The sequence below is a fragment of the Pagrus pagrus genome (genome assembly GCF_965226575.1).
Source record: "Pagrus pagrus genome assembly, chromosome: 21".
In the NCBI taxonomy this organism is placed as follows: Eukaryota; Metazoa; Chordata; class Actinopteri; order Spariformes; family Sparidae; genus Pagrus; species Pagrus pagrus.
The window spans coordinates 10032803-10054411 of NC_140208.1; the positions used below are offsets into that span (position 1 = coordinate 10032803).

At 42.1% G+C, this 21609-nt stretch overlaps 1 protein-coding gene across 4 annotated transcripts in view; it reads left to right on the plus strand.

The window, feature by feature from the left end:
* Positions 1-21609, plus strand: part of LOC311250543 (disks large homolog 5-like) — a 35407-nt gene that overhangs the window by 4801 nt on the left and 8997 nt on the right. Inside the window, exons 2-26 of one of the 4 annotated variants that reach the window (XM_084342307.1) lie at positions 2723-2791; positions 3524-3692; positions 4047-4190; positions 6564-6747; positions 8234-8490; positions 8830-9142; positions 10201-10431; positions 11440-11624; positions 11712-11837; positions 12063-12195; positions 12293-12417; positions 12753-12928; positions 13030-13133; positions 13407-13499; positions 14641-15603; positions 15690-15813; positions 16972-17116; positions 17600-17721; positions 18341-18421; positions 18513-18672; positions 18927-19004; positions 19888-20050; positions 20136-20269; positions 20521-20685; positions 21087-21270. In XM_084342307.1, coding sequence (XP_084198433.1) covers positions 2723-2791; positions 3524-3692; positions 4047-4190; positions 6564-6747; positions 8234-8490; positions 8830-9142; positions 10201-10431; positions 11440-11624; positions 11712-11837; positions 12063-12195; positions 12293-12417; positions 12753-12928; positions 13030-13133; positions 13407-13499; positions 14641-15603; positions 15690-15813; positions 16972-17116; positions 17600-17721; positions 18341-18421; positions 18513-18672; positions 18927-19004; positions 19888-20050; positions 20136-20269; positions 20521-20685; positions 21087-21270 — 4628 coding nt within the window. The remainder of the gene's footprint in view (positions 1-2722; positions 2792-3523; positions 3693-4046; positions 4191-6563; positions 6748-8233; positions 8491-8829; positions 9143-10200; positions 10432-11439; positions 11625-11711; positions 11838-12062; positions 12196-12292; positions 12418-12752; positions 12929-13029; positions 13134-13406; positions 13500-14640; positions 15604-15689; positions 15814-16971; positions 17117-17599; positions 17722-18340; positions 18422-18512; positions 18673-18926; positions 19005-19887; positions 20051-20135; positions 20270-20520; positions 20686-21086; positions 21271-21609) is intronic. The other 3 variants (XM_084342308.1, XM_084342309.1, XM_084342310.1) reach the window with 3 other exon arrangements.

Below are 21609 nucleotides of genomic sequence, written 5' to 3' on the forward strand. Positions count from 1 at the left end.
GTACTTCTATTAATAGCACCTGTGCTTTTCCTGCTGTGACAAGTCAAATTAGGTAGACACAACTTTACAAATTGAACACTCAACGCTTGTTTACCTCTTCTTGAATGTGCAGAAAACGTTTGACTTCAGTCAGTAAACAGTGATGAATTCACAGATATCGGTTGATTTTATTTTGCCCTCTGAATGTTTCGTTTTATGACTTCCACAGTATCCTTATCAACGGACACTTCCTGGACCTGCTGGATTAATGAATAAGAAAATATGACCTTGTTATGGACACGTACAGCATAAGAAATATTTCAGCTTTGACATCTAAACTTGTAGAACCGTCAGATCTGAGGAAGAACTCGGGCCCATTTTAGAAAAGATATCAACCCAAATAAGATACTTGAGCGGTGAGGGTCTGACCCGCAGCGAGGTCCAGGTCACTTGACTTCCACGGAGCAGAAAAGTGAGCAAGCTATGACACAGTGAACCTTGCCCATTGAGACACTCTCTGCTCAAACAGAGTCATGGGAAACTTAAGCTAGAGCGAGAACAAAGAGAGCTTGATCCATGGGATGCCACGGTTCCTGAGGCACATCAGTCTTTTTTTTTTTCTCTTTCAGCTCTTTGCTGGGAAAAAGAGGGGTGAGCCATGTTAGCTGGGCTGCTTCCAGTCTTAATCAAACTCATAGTCTCCTTTAGCTAGTGGGAACCGAGCCAGCCAGGGATTGATTTAGAGTACTGAGACGTGGGTAAACAGAATCGTTTGTCATGCTCCCGCTCCGAGTCGAGCTGCTAGACTTTACATCAGGGGTGGAAGTTGCTGATTTAACCGAACTTAAAAAGCTGCTCATCCCACGGCCAAGTTGTATCTCAGTAAATGTGCACTGCTGGCTGTTTGATCTCAAAGACTTGTGTAGTCTGTTTAACATTTTAAGCCCCATTAAAAATTCCTTTTTATTTCTGACAGTGTTAAAGGAGGAAATGTGTGGAGGTGCTCTGATTGGTATTCAATAGAAAAAGTAATTTTTATGGATTGATTTGAATTAAATGAATCAAACCATGTGTATGTTTAGAAAACTAGAGGCCAGTCGAGACTGAAGATGCAATAGTTAATTTATTAATCGATTAGTTGACAACTATTAAATTAACAGATAACTATTTTGATTATCGATCAGTTTGAGTAATTTTTCAAAGGAAAAACAAAACGTCAGAATTCTCTGATTTCAGCTTCTTAAATGTGAATATTTTACATTTTCTTTACTTCTCTGTGACAGTAAACTGAATATCTTTGGGTTGTGGATGAAACAGGACATTCATGGATGTCATCTTGGGTTTTGGAAAACTCTGACCGACATTTTTCAACATTTTCTGGCATTTTATAGACAAAAAAACGAATTGATTAATCAAGAATATTATCAACATTGAGAAAGAAAATAATCGACTAGTTTCAGTCTTAGTTGATGCTGGATATTTGAGGCTAAATCAGAAGACCTTAACTTAAACACAAACATGGCAAACATTCGATATGCATCCTTTTATTTATTTATATTCTTTTTGTGTGTGTTTGTTTAAGAGTTGTGACCATCATATGTCCTGACATATTGCAGTTGAAGAATAAGCCTCTCCAGAGAACAAACTATGTAATGGTGACTCTGAGTTAGAGCTGTAACAGTAAATGGATCGGTAAACTAATCCATCCTTAGAAAATTAAACAACTAATTTGTTTTGATAAGTCATAAAATACTAAACTCTGGCTGGTTCCAGCTCTTCCATGGTTTTGGGGTTTGCTTTTCTTGGTCCGACAAAACAAAGTTTAGAGTTTAGGTACTTATAATTGTCATTTTTCACTCTTCCACTCATCATGTAAAAAGATAATGAAAGTGACATCAACATAACTGCAAGAAGCTAACATTTGTTTATTAACACAATTTGCGAATTACTAACTTTTCTCGAGAACATGCACGACCGCTCAAAAGTTTGGGGTCATCAGATGGGTTGCCGAATGAGTAGACTTTCATCCACTGCAGGAAGGTCTGCACAGTTACAGCCCTGCAGACCTTCGGCATTCGAGCTGTCAGAAATTTTATTGTTTTTGCAAGATTACCTCAACTAACTAAGTGACTTGAAACTTTTGAGCGGTAGTGTTAGCCATCAGATTGATATAAAAGATGCTGTATTTAATAAAATATTGGCGTTTACTTATTAATTTAAAAATAATCAATAGATCCACCAAAGATGGAAAAACAATTGTTCCTTCGTATTCTTTTCAAGAAGGACTTTGATGTTTCTTTTCCAAGTAAGACAATCTTCTCCATAGTACTTACAGTGTTGTTCTGAGGCTTCCTTTCTATACAGTTAATTTTGAATCACTGTAGGCTATAAAAGAAGGGGCTTTCACAGGGGGGGAACTGTGTGATGTTGTCAGAGGAGATAAAAGGAGAAGCTCTGGGGCTGCAGCCTCTTTGGGGCCCTGGCTAGTCAGTATTCAAGCTCCCTACCCAACTGATAATTAGCCACACTCTGCTGTCAGCCCACAGGCCCGTCATCCCAACTTGGGGAAAGTCCCACCTTATTATGCCTCCGGCTGGCCTTTTTTTCCAGTAAAGGCCCCTGAATGTAACCTAAGCCACAGAGCCTTGATGTGCCATACAATACAGCAGATAATCATCTTACTATAATGCAGACATGCTCGAGTACACTCACAGCTGACTTTAATGTTTTGTTCGTCTCGCAGGGTCCACTTACAGCATCTTGTCCACCATGCCATCGGATTCGGAAAGCAGCAGCTCTCTCAGCAGCTTAGGTGAGTGTGGCGCTCACGGTGGCGTTCAGGTGTCGGCTGTAGAAATGTCTAAAAAAAGAACATTATCTTCTTTGGAGACAAACAATAAGTGTGTGCAAAGGAACCAACCTCAGAACAGATTCTGCTGATAGTTTTTTGTCAAATAATAGTCAGACGTTGGTCGCCTGTTTACACTCTGAGCACATGCAAGTGATTACACAGATGTGAGAAGGATTTAGTAACACACACACAGCGACCTGTTTCATTTAGTCATTCTCTGAGGGAAACAGAGCTCTAATCTCAGTCAGTAGGGCGATTCCTGTCATAAGCGCTGCGGTTAATGAGTACAACAATGAGGTAGATAAATAATGAAGTAGAATATTAAACTGATTTTTGGCGGCATGAATGTGAACAATGATCTCAAAGGTGTTTTCTTGTTGCGTTCTGTAAATGAATGTGTAAATGTTTGGTCCAGTAGCTGCAACAAAGAGCTCTTGCCTATGATTAGTTAATATTTACACCAGGTAAGTTCAGACTCTTGAGCCTTGTGAGTACACTAGTCTTGTGTCTATGGCTTCATTTTGATTTTCTAGTTTCGTTTCATTGACTATAGTTTAGTGAAAGCACATTTCAGTTGTATTCTATTAGCTTACTTGAGCGTTTTCAATAAATCAGTGGGGCTGCACAAATTTCCCCCCATCCTCTGAGCTCTGTGAACGGCCCATGCCACCAGTGACATGCTGACTCACACAGGTACGCCCGGTCAAGCCTCCTCCCCACCGCCTGCCCACATGGACAGTCACCAGGTGAACGAGAAGATGGAGACGGTCCTGTTCCAGCTCAGGCATGTAACGCGTGAGAGGGACGAACTACGCAAACGTCTGGCCCTCTCCTCACCTGGAACCACCTTCGATGAGTGCAGGTACTGTTCTGATCTCGCGCACCTGAGTGCATGTTTTCCCAAAGCAAACATTGACAGAAAGGGGGCAGTGATCCCGTGTATACCTGCCCTCTGCAGATAAAGACATGTTGCCTTGTTCATCTTTTAAAAGCAAGAAAAAAACAAGCGAGCTGAGGTAGTACGTGACGCAAAATCGTCTTAAAATATGCCCAACTCTGTAAAACAAGGGGTAAGCATACAATTTTAATGATGCCTCTCTTCCCCGGTGTTCCCGTAAGCACAAAGTTTGTATGATGTTTAACACGCTCTTGCTTCTCTCATCCTCCCATGTGGCGTCTCAAAACTCAATTTTGTCTTCCCCTCTCTGTGAAATAGACCAAACTCAAAAGCAGGTCATGACTATGAGCGTCTGAAGCTTCAGTGCATGAAGGCGATGGCAGACCTGCAATCCCTACAGAACCAGCACAGCACCACCCTGAAGAGGTGCGAGGAGGCTGTGAAGAAAGCAGACTTCTACCAGTGAGTGGAAAAGCCTACTACAGGGCCTTTGTAAATTTTTTAACAGCCGGCGCATTTGTGCTGTATGCATTTGCGCTCCGCCTGCAGGGTTTTAGCTCGTATTCAGTTCCTTCCTCTGACATATTCGCAGCAGATTGCATAGAACAGATTTTATTTTTGTGGGAGTAATAGGGATGAGGCCTTTATACCAGCCGGAAAGCTGATGAGTTAAGCCTCGAAAAAATCCTCACATCCCTTCATCAATTTAATTTCATCTTTCTTAAAAAAAAGATGTTTTTTTATTGTCTTCTCAGCAGCATAAATCCAGAGTCATCTTTTCAGAGCAAAGGTTGAGAGCGGGGACTGAATTACTTTCCTATAAATAATGCCCTTGAAGAGTTCATGCCAAAGTGTGGCTCTGTAATCATCATCATCATCATCTGAATGCTGTCTGCATGGCACGGCATCTGTGCCATGAGGATAATGCTATGAACAGAGCATTTGTTGCCCCGTGAAATAAGCTGTGCCGAGGCGACGTGGAGCAGGAGGCCGGCACATTTGTGTGATTCAGTGATGCCATACTGTCTCCAAAGTGTAGGGGACCGACATCTGGCCCCAATGCAAACAGACAGATGAAGGATTATTGCCATGTTTAAGCCTCTCCTTCTGAACTCTGTTTGCACATCAGAGAGAGTGTCTTTATTTATTACCGTCCTGTCTGCCTCTGCACTTAAATATTCACACTCAACACCATCCCTCTGTGAATCAGAAATCACATTGTGCTAAGATCAATAAGTCACTTAACACGTAAGCTAGCATTAGCACTCGGTAATCATGGAGGATTTTATTGATCCCCATTGTAATTCATGTCGGGGCTGTTTCAAGTTGAGCAGTATTACATAAGTGGTATTTTTAACTGTAAATATTGGCATAAAACTAATTAGCATTTAAAAAAAATAGTTTTAAAGTACATATTATTTTATTCTGCATATCAGGGTGCATGAGACGGTACCTTTTTAGAGAGCAAGCTTGAACCGATCTATGGTTGTAGCCTGTGTTTCTTTTTCTATTTATTTAGTTTTATTGAAGGTAAAGGAAATTAGTAAATTTGTTTACAAGTTTGACTTGTTGGCTCGAAAATCCTGCTTATCAATTTGTAGAAATTATGGAGTGCTATTTCTGAGTAGTGCTGAAATGATTAGTTGTTGAGAGGAAATTACAGTAATCAACAGCAATTTTCCTAATCAGTTAATCATTTAAGTAGCTTAACAAGCAAAATGCCAAATATTCTTTGTTTCCAGCTTCTCCGATGTGAGGATTTGCTGCTTTTAATGCGTTTGTATCACTGTGAATTAGAGATGGGAACCACAGAGTAACTGCCGATACAATACTGGAGGGGTCAACAGTGAATACGAATACTGGAATATTTACATATACAGGAAAAATAAAGTCAAGGATAACCAGTGATTGAATGTAACCAACTACAATTTACTCAAGTACTGTGCTTATGTACAATTTTGAGGTACTTTGCTTCAGTATTTCCATTTTCTGCTACTTTATACTTTCATTTATTTGATAAATTCATATTATTCAGTTCTGATTGGCTATTACTTTTTACATCAGATAATGTTGTGGACACTGTGGCAGCTAACACACTTAAAACACAAATACCTATAATTGGAAAAATGCTGAATATCGGCCCGATAATGAGCCAGACAGATAATCAGTCTACTTTATATCATACCATGCCCAGTGATAGTCACGTTACAGTGATTCTGCAATACTTTTCTTACATTTCTAGACAATCATCTATGATACATTGCAATGTCTCTTTAACTGAAGATGAAAAAACAAACCGCATAACAGACACACATGCAGACTGCAACTTGTCCATATCCATGTGTGCCATCATTCAGAATCAGAATAAGAAATACTCTTAGATACATCACAGTTGCTTCTTCTAGAATAGAAATATCAAACTATAATTTCGAATAAGACATAAAAAGTACTAGAATATAAATTAACAACTTTGTATATATAAATATACATATAGAAAAAGAAATACTACTAGAACTAGAGATGTAACGATATGTGCCTTGTACTGTACTGTACTATACTATAACTACATAACTACTCGGGTGGAGTTCAGATGTTCAAAGGAAGAATATAACTATGTATGTATCGATATTTGGCGGCAGTGTCTTGATAACTTATCGCAAGAAGAAGCTATATGATATATTGCTGCTTGCTAAACTGAATATCTTTCAGAAACCTGAAGACATCACCTTGGTGATGCATCTCAAACATTCCTTGGCTAAAACTGCAGTAATGCTGATTTTAAACCCGACTGGCAGCGCCCACGGTCTGATGGTACTTGCTGTGGTATCTCCTCAGTACGCTGCACAGCCGTATGGCGAGCGAGCACGCCCAGCTGAAAGACGAGCTGGAGGCGGTGAGACAGGACAACATCCAGCTGGTCAGGGAGCACAACCACGTAAAGCAGGCCTGCGAGGAGCTGAGGAGGCTGCACGAAGACGACCAGAGAGAGGTGGCCGACATGAGGATGCTGCACCAGCAGGTACGTGTGGAACTGGAGATCTCATCTACATTCATGCTTATACAGCCACGTACAGGTGCACACTGTCTGTGTATACACGCGTTTGAGTTCAATCCTTTGGATCTTGACACAAATCAATATCCCTTTTCTCTTGGTGACCATTACGTCCTAGACATCAGTCAGAGAAATGCGGTCAGACAAGCTCGTCTTCATCGATCAAAACAATCTTTCAAATGAAACAAATGACTTGAACCTGGGTCTTTCACTGCGTCTCTGTCCGACGTGCAGTCAGAAGGTCAGATCATTAAATGTTTGCAATAGCTTACATCACCGTGGGGAATGTCTGAAATGACTCTTTGATAGGAAGGATGCGTGCCTCATTGTCCACAGAGCTCATGTCATCATTAGGTAAACTGATGTTCAGCGTCAGTCAAATTAGGAATCAAATTAGCTCAGTGATGTCAGTCCAGAGTCGACCTTTATTGTGTAGTTGGTAGATGACAGTGACAGGCACGTTCTTGTACTTTCTCTTATGTGGAATGTGTCCTGGTTTGTCCTTCAGCTAGTCTGTCTGATTTATTATTTATGATATAGTAATTTACAAGAAAAAGAAAAAATGTTTCTGCGAGGATACATGTAAGTATGATACCATGTAGACTGACGAGCATCTCATTCGCGGGAAAGTTTTGGTGACTCTCTTAGATGCTCTGACATCAGCACTTTATAGACCCGTGGGAGAAAATCATAACTATGTTTATTGTGGTAACTGACCACAAGTCATGCTGTAGTTTATGGGTGTGTTTTTCACATGAAAAAGTAGGTGTGCACAGCATAGTCAATAGTCTAGACCGCGGTTCATTATAATGTCATAGATAATGACAGATGGATAGAAACAAGACAAGAACAAGGTGTCTTGAAGTGTAATGTTACAGGTGGATAGATGTGTCGTCAATATGTTGGTATCTTTAATTTTATGGACCTGTCTCTTGGATTATTTTTGTTTTATTTTTTTACTTTTTCACCTTAATCAGTATGGAGATAGACAGGACGAACATTGGGAGAGTTACGGGGTTATGGCACACATCGATGAGTAGATGTAATATATGTGTAAATTCTTAAACCAAACTCCACACCACAAATTTACTACACTGAAGTCTGGTTGGAAGATTTTTAACTGCTCTCGGGGCGGTTGTTTGGCCCACAGTTCGTTTGATAGCTTTCACAACAGACTAAACAAACCGAACCAAACAGGCGAATGCACAAAATCTTGTTTGAAGTGCACCAGACAGTTTTGGTGTGAGAGCACTGTTTGTTTGTTTGTTTGTATTTGCTAATGTTATGCAACTCAACAAGGAAGCTTTTGTCTTCTTTTTTTTTTTATATTTTAATCTACTGTGTCATTAAACATAGTTGCAGGGAGTCTAACTTTTCTGAAAACAAACAACACATTGTTATTGAAATTGTAACCCTCTATTTCATTGAGTACCCTGAATGATGTCATTTCCAGGTGATGAGAGAGGGCTCATCTGACGTCCTCAACAAGCTGTATGACACAGCTGTGGACAAGTTAGAGGCCATGAAGGGCGACTACGAGGCTCTGAGGAAGCGCTACAACGAGAAGACGGCGGGCCACAACGCAGACCTGAGTCGTCTAGACCAGGCAGAGGAGGAGAACCACCGGCTGCAGAAACAGCTGGACATGCTGCTGAAGCAGAGAGACGCTGCCATTCACTATCAGCAGCAGTACTCCTCGTCTATAAGAAGGTGAAGCCGGAAAATAACACGGATACACAAATCCATCTGCACACACAGACTCGGCAGCTGTAAAAAGTCTAATGATTAACAGCAGTCGCTGCAAACTTTGCTTCAAACTCTGTACTTGAGTTTAATGCCAAGGTCACAGTGCTTAAAACATTCCTAATCCACGGCAGATGAGGCTTTGCAGACGGGCAGATGCTTTCCTAATTTAACTTTTCTTTTATGATGCAGAGATTGCAAGCTTGATCCCTTGCTGTTTTTGCCTGTCTGTGTTTTTATTATATATTAATCTGCTATGGGTGATAATTCATAAAGAGCAATAAAAACACAATACATATTGTACAGGTTTGACAACACGCAGCAAGAACTGTCAAAGGCCGCTTCCCAGAACAAGGAGCTGCAGCGTGAGATGGATCGGCTGCAATCAGAGACGACCCGGCTCAAAACCCAGCAGCTCAAGGCGATGAAAGACAGCGAGAAGTACAAGGAGGAGCGGGACTCGGTGATCAACGAGTATCGCTTGATCATGAGCGAGCGGGACCAGGTGATCAAGGAGGTGGACCGGCTTCAGACCGGGCTGGAGTTGGCAGAGGCCAAGCTGAAGAACACTTCATCAGAGAGGCGGGTGGCCAATGAGGAGCTGGAGGCTCTCCGACAGGTGAAAATTTAATTAGGTTAAAAGTGGCTCTCGGTAAGAATTTGTTGAGCGGATTGTGACATGACAAGAAAAAATGAGACCTTCCATGTCTCTCTTGGTGACAGGTGGAGAAGTCTGTGGATGATTTGTTTAAGTTGTTTATTGCCGCTGCACTGTGAATTTCTTTGTGAAGGACCTGGGTCGGATTTTCCGCGACAGTCTAAGTGATGTTACTTTATGCACGTTCTTGAGTGCCTCGTCTCAGTGCCTCTCTCCACTCCGCTAACAGAGAACAACAGTAGCTAATGTAGTTTATGTTAGTGGACTCCATTTCTAAACTAATGCCTAACACAGAGGTTCCACAGAGCCCCTTTAAGGACTGGAAGAACTGTCTAGTCCAGATCATGGACTTGTTGAACCATAAATGTAAAACACGTACACGTGTCGAAAATGATATAAGTTGAACTGCAACAAAGAGTCGATTAATCGATAAGTTGATGAAAGAAAACAAATGCCAACTATCTCAACAATCAATTAAGTGTTTCAATCATTTTTTGAGACGAAAGTCATCGTAAATGAAGGAATTTTGGGTTTTGGACTGTTGGTTGGACAAAATAAGCAATTTCAAGTCGTCAGTTTGGGCTGTGGGAAATAGTATTTTTGACTAATCCGTTAATTGTGAAAATAATCATTGAAGTAAATAAAGTTGCAGCCCCCTTCTTTTGATTAAGAATGACATAAATTGACAGCTTACTTACTTAAAAACGTACTTTTTAGAAGCAAAAAGTCTTTTAGTCCTCAGTTACTCACCTAATAAGAAATGTATGTTAATTACACATTTTATTTTATGAGATAAGACAAGATTTTATTGATACCCAAGCAGTGTTACAGCTGTAAAAGAAACAGGCCAAATAAATGAGTATAGATTAGTAAAATAAAACCATGCATCAAGATTCTCATCAAAATGAAAGATAAACCATCTTTTCTACCAGATAAAAAGATAAAAGCCAGAAAGTCATCAGTATCTACTCACTCTTGATCTCTATCATCCTTGTGACTTGTTTTCGTGTCATATGAAGGAGCTGTCCTCAGCTCTGGTTGACAGGGATCGGGCCATCTGCGAGAAGAACGAGCTGCTGGAGAAATACTGCCACGAGGTGAAGGACAAGGCCGAGGCCCAGAAGGAGCTGAGCCAGGCTTGCAAGGACATCGAGATGGTGCGCGAGGAGAGGGACGTGGCCCGCAAGGAGAGGACGGAGGCCATCATTCAGAGGGACCAGCTGCTGCGAGAGTATTACCAGGCCAGACAGGTAGCCAGACAGACGGGAGATTTATCATTACAAGTGGAGGGATTGATTTATTCCTCTGACAATAATCCCTTCATCCCATCTCATATAGGGAGTAGTAAATGGTTTTTTTCTAGCAGCTGGCGGGTTCCCACACATTGATTTTATTTTTGTTTCTAGAGAAACGTGCGTATCGTCTGTCACACAGTGTTTTAGTGTGATTGTCAGATTGATTGCAGAGAAAGTGCTGAGATTCCTGCTTTAGGAAATGACCAGCAATTACAGAGAAAAGGCTCACTGACTTTGAAGAAAACTGCACCGCCTCAGAAATGGATAATTAAACAAGATCACAGTAAAGTCTAATGGAATTAATTTAGCTGTGGACTTAATTAATGCTCTCACTACACTTGGCAGTGCAGTTATTTAGAGCCAGGGAGGCAGAGAGAGCATGTGCTGCAGATCCACCAGAGACGTACACTTACTATACTATATCTGACCCACTTCAAAGCACTCTACCTAATCCAATCTATGCCTGCTACGCTTCAAACTACCTTGACAAGACGGCATGGTGGAAGCTTTTTAGTTTGCAGTAATTTATTTGAGATGTTTATGGTGAAACATGATGAAAAATTTCACCTTGAAGTCAGTTTAAGTTGAAGGTTTTCTTCTTCTTCTTCTGACAAGTTGCAGTTTCTCTAAACTCACCATGTAAAATGATTTTCATTTAGCCTTCAGACCGTATTAAAAATGTGGATTCATTGGTGGGGGTGTGTTGCTTCAAACGATCCTTGAAGTCCAGTTTAAGCAATACATCAATGCGTTTGAAGCCGTAACACACACCAAAACACACAGCGGCTGATGATATCATAAGACATAAAAAATATGAAGTCTCACAAACTGTCAAATGATCAAATAGTCCTTTTTAAAATGCCTCTACCATACTATCAAGCACAATATTAGATTAAAAGCACCTTGCTGCTCACATCCTTCATACTGTCCTTCATCACCTTGCATTTCCCTCAACTCCCCCAGAAACAAGACTCTGCCACTCTGGACATGGAGCGAGCCAACAAGGAGATCGATATGCTGAGGAAGCAGTACGAGGCCATCTCTCAGGAGCTGAAGGAGGCCCTGCAGGAGGCCGAGGTGGCCAAATGTCGACGCGACTGGGCCTTTCAGGAGAGGGACAAGATAGTGGCGGAGAGGGAGAGCATACGGTAAGGAAATGTTACATTCCCCTTGCATGTTTGTGCAGAACGAGGAGAAAATAGATTTGTTTACATTTTGTTGTGTGCATCTGTCAGCACGCTGTGTGACAACCTGAGGCGAGAGAGGGACAGAGCTGTGAGTGATCTGGCAGACGCTCTGAGGAATCTGGATGACACGAGGAAACAAAAGAACGACGCTGCACGGGAACTCAAAGAGCTAAAGTGAGTCGTTCCTTCATAAAACTTGGCAGGCTGATTCCATCTTCTGCACTATTTTTAGCCCTAAAACTAAAGTTTCTACTTGTGTCAGAGTTGTTGTTTTGGGGGATCCAGAAAGACTTTGTACCAGGTCTTTTGTGCCACCCAGTGGAGGAAATATGTCATTGACTGGGCAATGTTCAGATCACTTCTAAAGCTGAAGAGCTACATGTTTTATCTTTCCTGCAGAGAAAAGATGGAGGACCAGTTAGAAAAGGAAGCAAGGTTTCGTCAGCTAATGGCTCACAGTTCACACGACTCAGCCATCGACACTGACTCAATGGAGTGGGAGACGGAGGTTGTTGAATTTGAGAAGCACAGAGTAAGAACCACTACCAAGCTTGTAATTCTCTTAAATGTGTATTCAGTCATTTGTTCTATCAAAGTTACTAAATTTAACAATGTTTTGTCTTATTCAGGATATGGATTTGAAAGCGCTGGGGTTTGATATCGCTGAAGGGGTAAATGATCCATATTTACCAGGAGATTGTGGCATATTTGTCAGTAAAGTGGATAAAGGAAGTATTGCTGAGGGAAGATTAAGGTAAGAGTCTCCTTACACTAGTTTTTAGTAGTGCTAGGTATGATTTGAATGATACTTGACACGTTTGAACCCTTTTCTAACAGAGTATGCAACACAAAAATGCAGTATATTTAAAAATTGGAGTGTTTGACTAAGGTATTGTCTAAAGCTAGAAACGTTTCCTGATTTAGATCAAGAAATAGGGAATCAAAAAAGGAAACTCAGACCAAGAAACTTCCCAATACTTTTCAATTCAAACTCTAAATCATTCAGTCCTACATTTTATTGTGTCCCCATTTCCTTTTGGAGATATTGATTTACTGAGCCACCACGTCACTCTGTTCTTCTCTGTGCAGGGTGAACGATTGGTTGTTGAAGATTAACGATGTGGACCTGGCCAATAAGGACAGGAAGCAGGTGATCAAAGCAGTGCTGAGCGGTGAGGGAGTGATCAATATGGTGGTGCGCAGAAGGAAGTCACTCGGAGGACGAATCATCACTCCGATACAGATAAACCTATCTGGACACAAAGGTTGGCCTCAAGCGCCAATTAAGAAATAAACTTTTGACATTGCAGCACACTAAATACAGTAGTTATTAATACATGTGTTTATGATTTCTGATTCCTCTCAGACAGTGGTATAGGACTGGAAAGTGGAGTGTTTGTTGCAACTTTGGCTCCAGGCAGTCCAGCTGCCAGAGACTGCACTCTTACTGTTGGGGACAGACTGTTAGCTGTGAGTATGCTGCCCAAAATGTTTTAAAGATGATGCACATTTAATGCCTAGAGACAGCTGACGTTGGCCTCTAGTGCCCTCTGCTGTACACTGTTGTGTTGAATCGAGGAACACACTGGCGATCTCAAATATTTACCATATAGTGAGACTTTAAAGTGCACGCTATGTTCTCATTTTGTATATTTATCGTTTTCTAAGGTTTTTGTTAATGAAATCTATATATCTAGATGCCCGCTTGAATTTGTTCTGACCTTGTGTTTTTGTCCACTACAGATCAATGGGATTGCACTTGATAACAAGTCGCTCTCTGAATGTGAGTCTCTGCTGAGGAGCTGCCACGATTCTCTCAGCATCTCCCTCATGAAGGTGAAGTCCTCAGACCTACAACAGCCCACAGAAAACCGCCACTTACCTAGTCTCAACCAAAAAATGCCCTTTACAACTACATTAAGTAGATTGTGTGATGCATTCAAAATCAGTAAGACTTTTAAACCAGTTGTCAAGCTTTGTTTTACTACTACTAGTAGATAGTAGATACTTTATTGTCATTGCATATTAAAAATACAACAAAACTTTCAGCATCAGTCCATAAAATGGCAGCATCACATTATTTATGTAATAAATAGTCCCTGAAACTATTGGAGTGCTTAAACATTAAATTGCACTGGGGTCAGGTAGTTGTTATGGTGGGGTTGGGTGAGTGGGAGTGTCATAGGTTCAGAAGTTTGAATACAGCTCCAGGGGAAAAGCTGTTTCTCAACCTGTTAACCCCTGTGCGGATGTTTCTGAGCGTGCCTGAGGCGAGGGTAGTAGTAATATTTCTCTCAGGACTAAAAAAATAAATCTATAACAGAAGAGTAACAGTACTTTTTTTACATGGACATCATTTCTCCCTCATCGGATATTATATCTCTTTTGGAGCGTGTTTGATCAGCTCGCTCCTGAAGGTGGATATCCATCCAAGTTCTCAAGAGTTTGTATTAAAAACAGACTCTCTGCAGTAGACCAGCTCACCTTAGAAGCTGCCATCTTGGATAAGTATCAAGATGGTAGGCATGTACGGAAAGAACACAGACATGGGACGATATTTATTTTGGTTGGTTTATGAAAAGGTGCAAACTGCCACTGGAATAGTAGGCTCCATGTAAACGCAGCTAGTGATTTGAAAGCAAATGTGTCTCTCCAAACTGGTATATAAAAGTAGTCTTAGTACTGAATCTGCAACAACGCTGTTGACAACTTTCTTTGGGAAAGCGTTACTTCTACTTTACTCAACTTACACAACCATCCAACTTCTAGAAGCAACTACAAGTGATGTTTAAAGACGAAAGGTACATTTTTGTGCCCAAAAGTCTCAGGAGAACTTTTATGTGAGGAGTGTTCAGATATCTCATGAATTCCTCCAGCTGCAAATCACTGAGGTTTTTATTTGCAAAGAGGATCTCTGTATGCTATGAATAAATATAATAAAATAAGTAATTATTTATTCACCTCCCTCCCTCGACAGTTCCTCCCACAGAGCTGTTCTGGCCAGAGTTTATTCGACGGTTTGAGAGACTCAGAAAAGTTCCCTCGGCTTCAGTCCTGTGACATCCACACCAGGAACTGCAGGAACTCCAAGCACAACTGCCCCAAACACAACTGCTCCACACAGACGGACACTTGCAGCTGTGACAGAGGGGACGAAACGTGTAAGGATACAGGCGACTCTCTGGACAGCAGTGGCAGCAGTGCTCACCACAAGCCTTTCTCCAACAGCTCCCTACACTCCCGCTCCCTTTCCTCTTCGCACAGTCCTTCAGAGCCCCACCCAGACTTCACCTACAGGAGGCATGAACTCCACCACCGCCCCTTCACCTTTACCCCTGTACCCTCCGACTGCAGCTCGCCTCAGTCTGCCGTAGACCAAGTGCAGAGCTCGCCAGCGAAGCCCAGTGGCGGAACATGGCCTAAAGTCATAGCTGTAGCTTCTATTTCCGAGTTCGCCCAGCTCTCCATCTACAAAAAAGTCAAACAGAGGAAGTCCATCTTTGACGTGAGCGCTTTCAGGAGGCCCGAGGTGCCCCCGAAACTGGACTACATGTCTCTCTCTCAGATGCCGAAACATTCGCCACAGAGCTCCATGTCAGAATCGGCTCAGACCCCTCCCACCCCGCCAACCAGGAGCGACTCCTTCAGGTTCAAACACCGCCAGCAGAACAGCTCCGCATCAGACTCAACCATCACCACCGGCACTCCCCCGGCCTCCCCAGCCCAAGCCACAATCCCAAAAGACGAAGGGGAAGCAGGGAACCAGCTTTATTACACTGATGCTCCTCCAGGTGAAACCAAAAGCAGCTCCAAGAATCCTGCTCAGGACGAGGGGAGTCGACGCCGGGCTGAGGAGCGGGGAAAGAGGAGGTATCGGCCAAAATCTGCACCAGCACTGCGGCGAAATGTGACTCCGTTACACATCCCTGTTCCCATGCAGGTAACTGAGATACTGTTCTTATTTGATGCACTATTCTTTATATGTGTGAGTTTGTTTGATATCAACTGTTTGATTGCTTCTTGCAGGTACAGAGTTTTTCTAATGACGAGCACTCCCCAGAGCCGATGGACATGTTACGCTTCTCTCCTATGAGAAGCAATCGGTACAGCATGTCCTTTGCACCCCCAAGTTACGGCAGCATCACGGCACGTAAGTCACCTGAACAACTTCGCCTGTGTGGTTGTGCTTTTACATCCAGGAGTAATCTGATGATTTCTGGGCCAACATAATCTGAACGCAATGTAGAAAAACAAGAGGACACCGAGGCATCCAGGTTGAAAAACAAAAGGCGAGCTTTAATAAAAAAACTAAACAAAAGGCAGAAAATAAAAATCTTGCAACAAACAGGAATCCATGAGTGCAAATAAAACTAAACAACCCAGGCAGACATGAGGAACACAGGCAGCAAGACGAATCAACAAAGACGGAGGGAAAACACTGACTTTACGCAGGGATAGATTAACTAACAAAATGCAAGTGTCAACAAAAAAAAGGATGGGGAAAAAGACTAAGGCAGGAAGTGGAAAGGAAAACATGACACATGAGGGGAGAATCTGCTAAATAAAACAGGAAATTACTGAACTAAAAAACCTGCGACCACTGCAGACCACTGATTTGTCAATTGTAACAACCAGAGTCACCACTGTCGTCTCTGTGCTCCGACGTAGGATTTATTAAACTGCTGTTTATCTCAGCAGTGTTACCTCCTGCAGCCTTTTTCTTTAGTGAAGCTTGTTTCCTTCTTCCAATAAACAACCACGCATGTGTGCTGAGTGTGCTGTGCGGGAGTGTGTGGTCAAGCAAGAAGGAGGCGAATGTGAGAGAAGCAGAGGGAAAGAGGTTAGGAGTTTGAATATGTTGTCAATCTGGCAGTAATGTACAGCACAGGTCACAATGTGTCAGTGAATAAATGCAGCAGCTACTCAAGAGTCAAGAAAAGTCTCCCCTGTTGTTTTCCAACTGCTGGAAAAGTGAAAGGAATAAGCCCTGGTAATAACTGCCTACCCGAAGAGCACTGTATGCAGTGGAAACTCAAAACAGATGTAGGATATAAGTACTTTAATTAAGAGTACTATGCCTAAAGTACTTTGGTGGAAACATGGCTTTAAGGTATGGTCACATTACAGAAGCTACGGTTAGTTGATTAGTCTTATTACATGATGTTGAAACATGCCTGAATAATAACTTTCATGGCATCTGGATATCACAAATGAAACAGGAAATGCACACTTGTTGTTGGTAGACTGAGCGAAATATTCATACCGTGTCTGTGTGAGTCTGAAATGATCTCTGATCTCCTTCCTCCAGACCCAGCACAGCGAGGTCTGGCCCCGTGTCCTGCTGTGACGGCTGTGATGAGGAACCCGGTGTACACCGCCTGGAGCCATGAGATCCAGAGCAACAACTGTCCTCCAGCTCCCAGCTCAGGCGTCCACCCACATTCACACACAAGGTGTTAACATCTGCCAGCGTATTCATTATGTAGACTCTGTTTTTATTTCGATTTTGACATGTCATAAAAGGAGAAGCACAGGTGTTACTAACAATATTAATGATGGTTTGCTCATTATGGTCTGATTAATATCACTGTTATCTGAATATCTTTGATTTGAGCCACCTCGGGCTCTGGGAACATGTGATGAAGATTTTTTTTTTTGATTTTTTAACGATTTGTTTGGACATTTTATAGTTTCAACAATAAATCTTTTGATGATTTGATACTGAAAGTAGTCATTAGTTGCAGCCTTAGTATTATTCTTCCTGTTTAACATTGATTAAATAAACCCTGTGATGGCACATTTATGATACAAAGCAACAGTGTTTACTCTGCCCCAGATCTCACGAACAGATGGCTTGTAGCAAATTATATCTTGCTCTGGGTTGAATAATTGACCGCCGGGGGACTTACTAAGGCCCTTTTTTCCTCCACTTTTAGCCCCCAGCATCAAGGTCGCCTCAGCCTGGACCTCAGCCACAAGCACACTGGAGACTCGGCGGAGACGAGCTGCAGCCAACCACCACACAGCACCAACTCCCTTCCCTCCAGTGCCAGACTGGGTATGTATGGAGTCCTAGTTTTAAACAAATCATAACTTGTAAATGGTCTGATGTGAATTCTCATTTCATGTCTTCCAAGTTACAAAAAGGGGATTTTTTTTGCACCACATCTCTGCTTGAGGCTAGCAGCTCAAGGTTTCATAGCTCACCTGAATCTCCCACTTACCTGTGAATGCTTGAGCTGCATTGTGGGTACCATGTTTTGGGAAGAAAGAAGAATACCCAGAAAATGAAAATGAAATTTTGATCATTTTAGCTGTTCATTGTGAGTCCAAAGTGATTACAGGAGTGCAAGATCAGAACTACACAACACATCAAGCATCAGTGAAGCAGTAGCATTATTACTTTATCACACAGCAAAGGCCGCACATTTAATGAATGTTTAGACCGTCATCTAGCAAGTAAATTGACCGGGATATGCTGCACACTCTGTCTGAATCAGCTCAGGAGATGACAGTGATTAATCGGCCATTACATAATTATTATTGTAGCAATTCATCCGAGCTGCCTATTGCAAACTCAGGAATAACAGCTCACCAACTTCATTAAGCTATATCCTGGGGAAAACGCTGTATCTGCATGATTTTACCCTTTAATAAACTCTGTTTGTGGTCCTTAGGTTCCTCCACCTTACAGTTTAGAGCAGAGCGCATTAAGATCCCTCCAGCTCGTTATCCCCGCTCCACTGGATCTGACAGAGGTACCGTTACATTTTACAGCTACATTGTCTGATAACAAGTGTCGCAGCAGTAAGCAGCAAGCCTCAATTTTTTTTTTACCTTTCTCTCCAGGCTCCCTCTCACATTCAGAGTGCAGCAGCCCGACACCTCCAATGTCCCCCGTCAACCTGGAGACATCATCTTTCACCAGCAGCCAATCGCAGAGCTCCATTTCCACCCAGCCAAGGATATCAGTCAGCCCCGCTCCAGTTGGTGACAGGCGGAAGGATGGGTAGGCCAGCCCGTCGTCCGGGTCGTTACGCTGCCATCATTCAGCAGAACATGACGTGTTTTCCACCATTTGTCTGTACTTCTGTCTCCTTCGTTGTGATTAAGTGCTTGTAAAGCAGTAAACAAAGCTGTGAGCCTCCATCTTACATATCATTAGAACGGCGAGTCTCCATCTATCATTTTGTTCCCATCTCTCTGTTCATTATAACCTGAAATCTTCACTCTCTTTCTTCCCTCTCTCCGTCTCCTCCTCAGATTTGTCTCTTATTTCACTCCCTCTGTCAGACTTCCACTGGCAGTTAAACCAAAGTTCCTCTCTTTAAGAAGCTTGAGGTTTGTCCCATGCTGCTTGGAGCACATACAGTATCTGCAAGACTGTTAGAGCACAGATCTCAAGACCTCCTGTGTGCACACTGCAGATATGAATGCTGTCATCATCTCTACTTGACTTTTTATTTAGTGAGAATGCTGTGAAGTTTTGGTTGACTGCATGACTATGAGGTGGCTTCTGAAATGCACTTGGCACGTCCCACGCAGCTCCCATATCCTATTGTTGAAACTTTTTTAACGGAGATGTGAAGTAGGCTCAACATACAAACGTGTTAGGAGAGCAAATTGCTGTGGCATTTTCTTTAAAGGTGCCCTATGTAGCTTTTGAGTAACTAATCACAAACTAAGCAAATTAAATAACTGGACTTAGTGGTGAATTATAAACACCTCATCTTGAACACAGCATACCCTCCACATGCAAGTAGCTTCTAATGAGTGTTGAGTGTTCACGAAGCGTTTTTATCATTAGCCTACACCAAGCATGATTGACTGGAAAGAGGTACGAGACGTGTGATGTAGGATCCAGATTATTTTGCTATCCACATTATGTCAGGAAATTAGTTGAAATGAGATTGTAGACTAACCCAACTACTAATATGTGTGACAAAATTGTCAAATTATCATACACCATGGCAATTTTGGATCAAACAGACTCTCTGGATGGTTTTGTGGATCGTTGACGTTGGTCCTGAATTATGAAACCGTCCCAACTCTTTAGACTGAAAACTTGCGATGCATCTTTGCTTTAAAGAAATCATGAAGCGAGTCGCAGCACAGAGAGCTACATTACATTTTAGGCAGAAGTTTTTATTGCATGTTGCATCCTCTTCATGGTTTCCCACAAATGGCAGAACATTTCAAAATGTTCATCTTTTTCTCCTTTCAGGCCGTACCTGGAGGAGCCACGCAACGTGACTGTGCAGAAAGGAGCAGAACCACTGGGGATCTCCATTGTGAGCGGAGAGAACGGGGGAGTATTTGTGTCAAAAGTGACAGCAGGCAGCATCGCACACCAAGCCCGTTTAGAGTACGGGGACCAACTCCTCGAGGTACAGCAGCCACCACAGTTCAGCTAAATATCTCTGCGCGGTTCACGGTTTCTCTCTGTAACTAACGACTAACTGCTGTTTGCAGTTTAATGGAATCAACCTTCGCAATGCCAACGAGCAGCAGGCGCGGCTGGTGATCGGGCAGCAGTGTGACACGGTCACCATTTTGGCTCAGTATAATCCTCACATGTTTCAGCTGGGCAACCACTCTCGTTCAGGGTAAGAAGGAGAGCAGTAAAGAGCCAAAACAGGTGTTATCTACTCACATATCCATTACATAACCAACTCATTTTGTAGCGTAAATATTTAAAACACCACAATTTCCTTAATGTACGCCACAACTTTTGTATCCTTATTTTAAGCACAGTTCGTTTTAAAATTGACATTATTTCTTAAACTTGATGAAGAGTTTTAATTTTTAGCAATTTAAAGAGTTAAAAAGACTTTGACTTCTTTCCTGTCGTCCTTAGTTCTCGCATGGAGTCCATCAGCAACCAGCCGACGCCCCATGACAGCGGAGCCACGACCCCGGACAATCACTCCACTGTGGATACGCTGAGCGAGCAGGACGAGGGCACCATGACGCCGCCGTCTAAACAGACGACTCCTGCCACCAGCCCTCAGAACTCCTTCAGGTAGGACTGCAACATCACTGATACTGCTTTTTGTATGTTGTGTTTTTTTGTTTCACCTTTTTTCTTTTTTACTGTTGGATGTCTTCAGGTAGGTGATCATTTTGTATCATTACAGCTGACAAACAAGCAGGGTTTGTACGGGTGCTGAAAATCTATGAAAACCCTTGAATTTTAATGTGTTTTCTAGGTTAGAAAATTGCTTTTCTTTCATAATAAATTGTTTAATATTGGCTCAGCAATGATATTTAGGAAGCTAAGTCTGCTTAGAGAGTGGTGACACATTTTGAAACATTTTTATAAAAAACCTTTCATTTGTCACCCTTCTGTAGAATGCTAGCACAAATAATACTTTTTGTTATGTTTGCAGCACAAGTTTAAAAGTGACTATTTTTTTTCCTCAGGCTTCCTGGTTCAAGCGTGCGGCGGGCTGCAGAGCCTCGGCTGGTGAGGCTGAAGAGGATCCAGGGGGAGCTGGGAGTTCAGATCTGCGGAGGAAACCTTTACGGCATCTTTGTGGAGAGTCTGGATGACGACAGTCCTGCTAGGAGTCCTGATGGCCTGCTGCCTGGAGACTTGATACTGGAGGTACCTGCAGTGTTTAGCAATCATTTTAATTAACTATGGATGTCATACGCACAATAAAAAGACTTACTAGAGCCAATGTTGGAACAATGACCTCTGCAGGCCTTTTGTATGTCTGTGCTTCACCCAGTCGATCACTTCATCTTCCTAAATTACACTAGTGACAAAAGATAAGTCATCATAATTTGATGAGACTTTCTACAGTCAAATATTCAAGAAATGCTCAATTTTAGCAGATTTGGTTGCATATAGGCGGATAAAATACAACTTAAGTTAAAGCAGTTTGTTTGTGCATTGTTTGGTTTGCTTTTACTGGAAATGATGAGTCATTCTGTGTTGGCA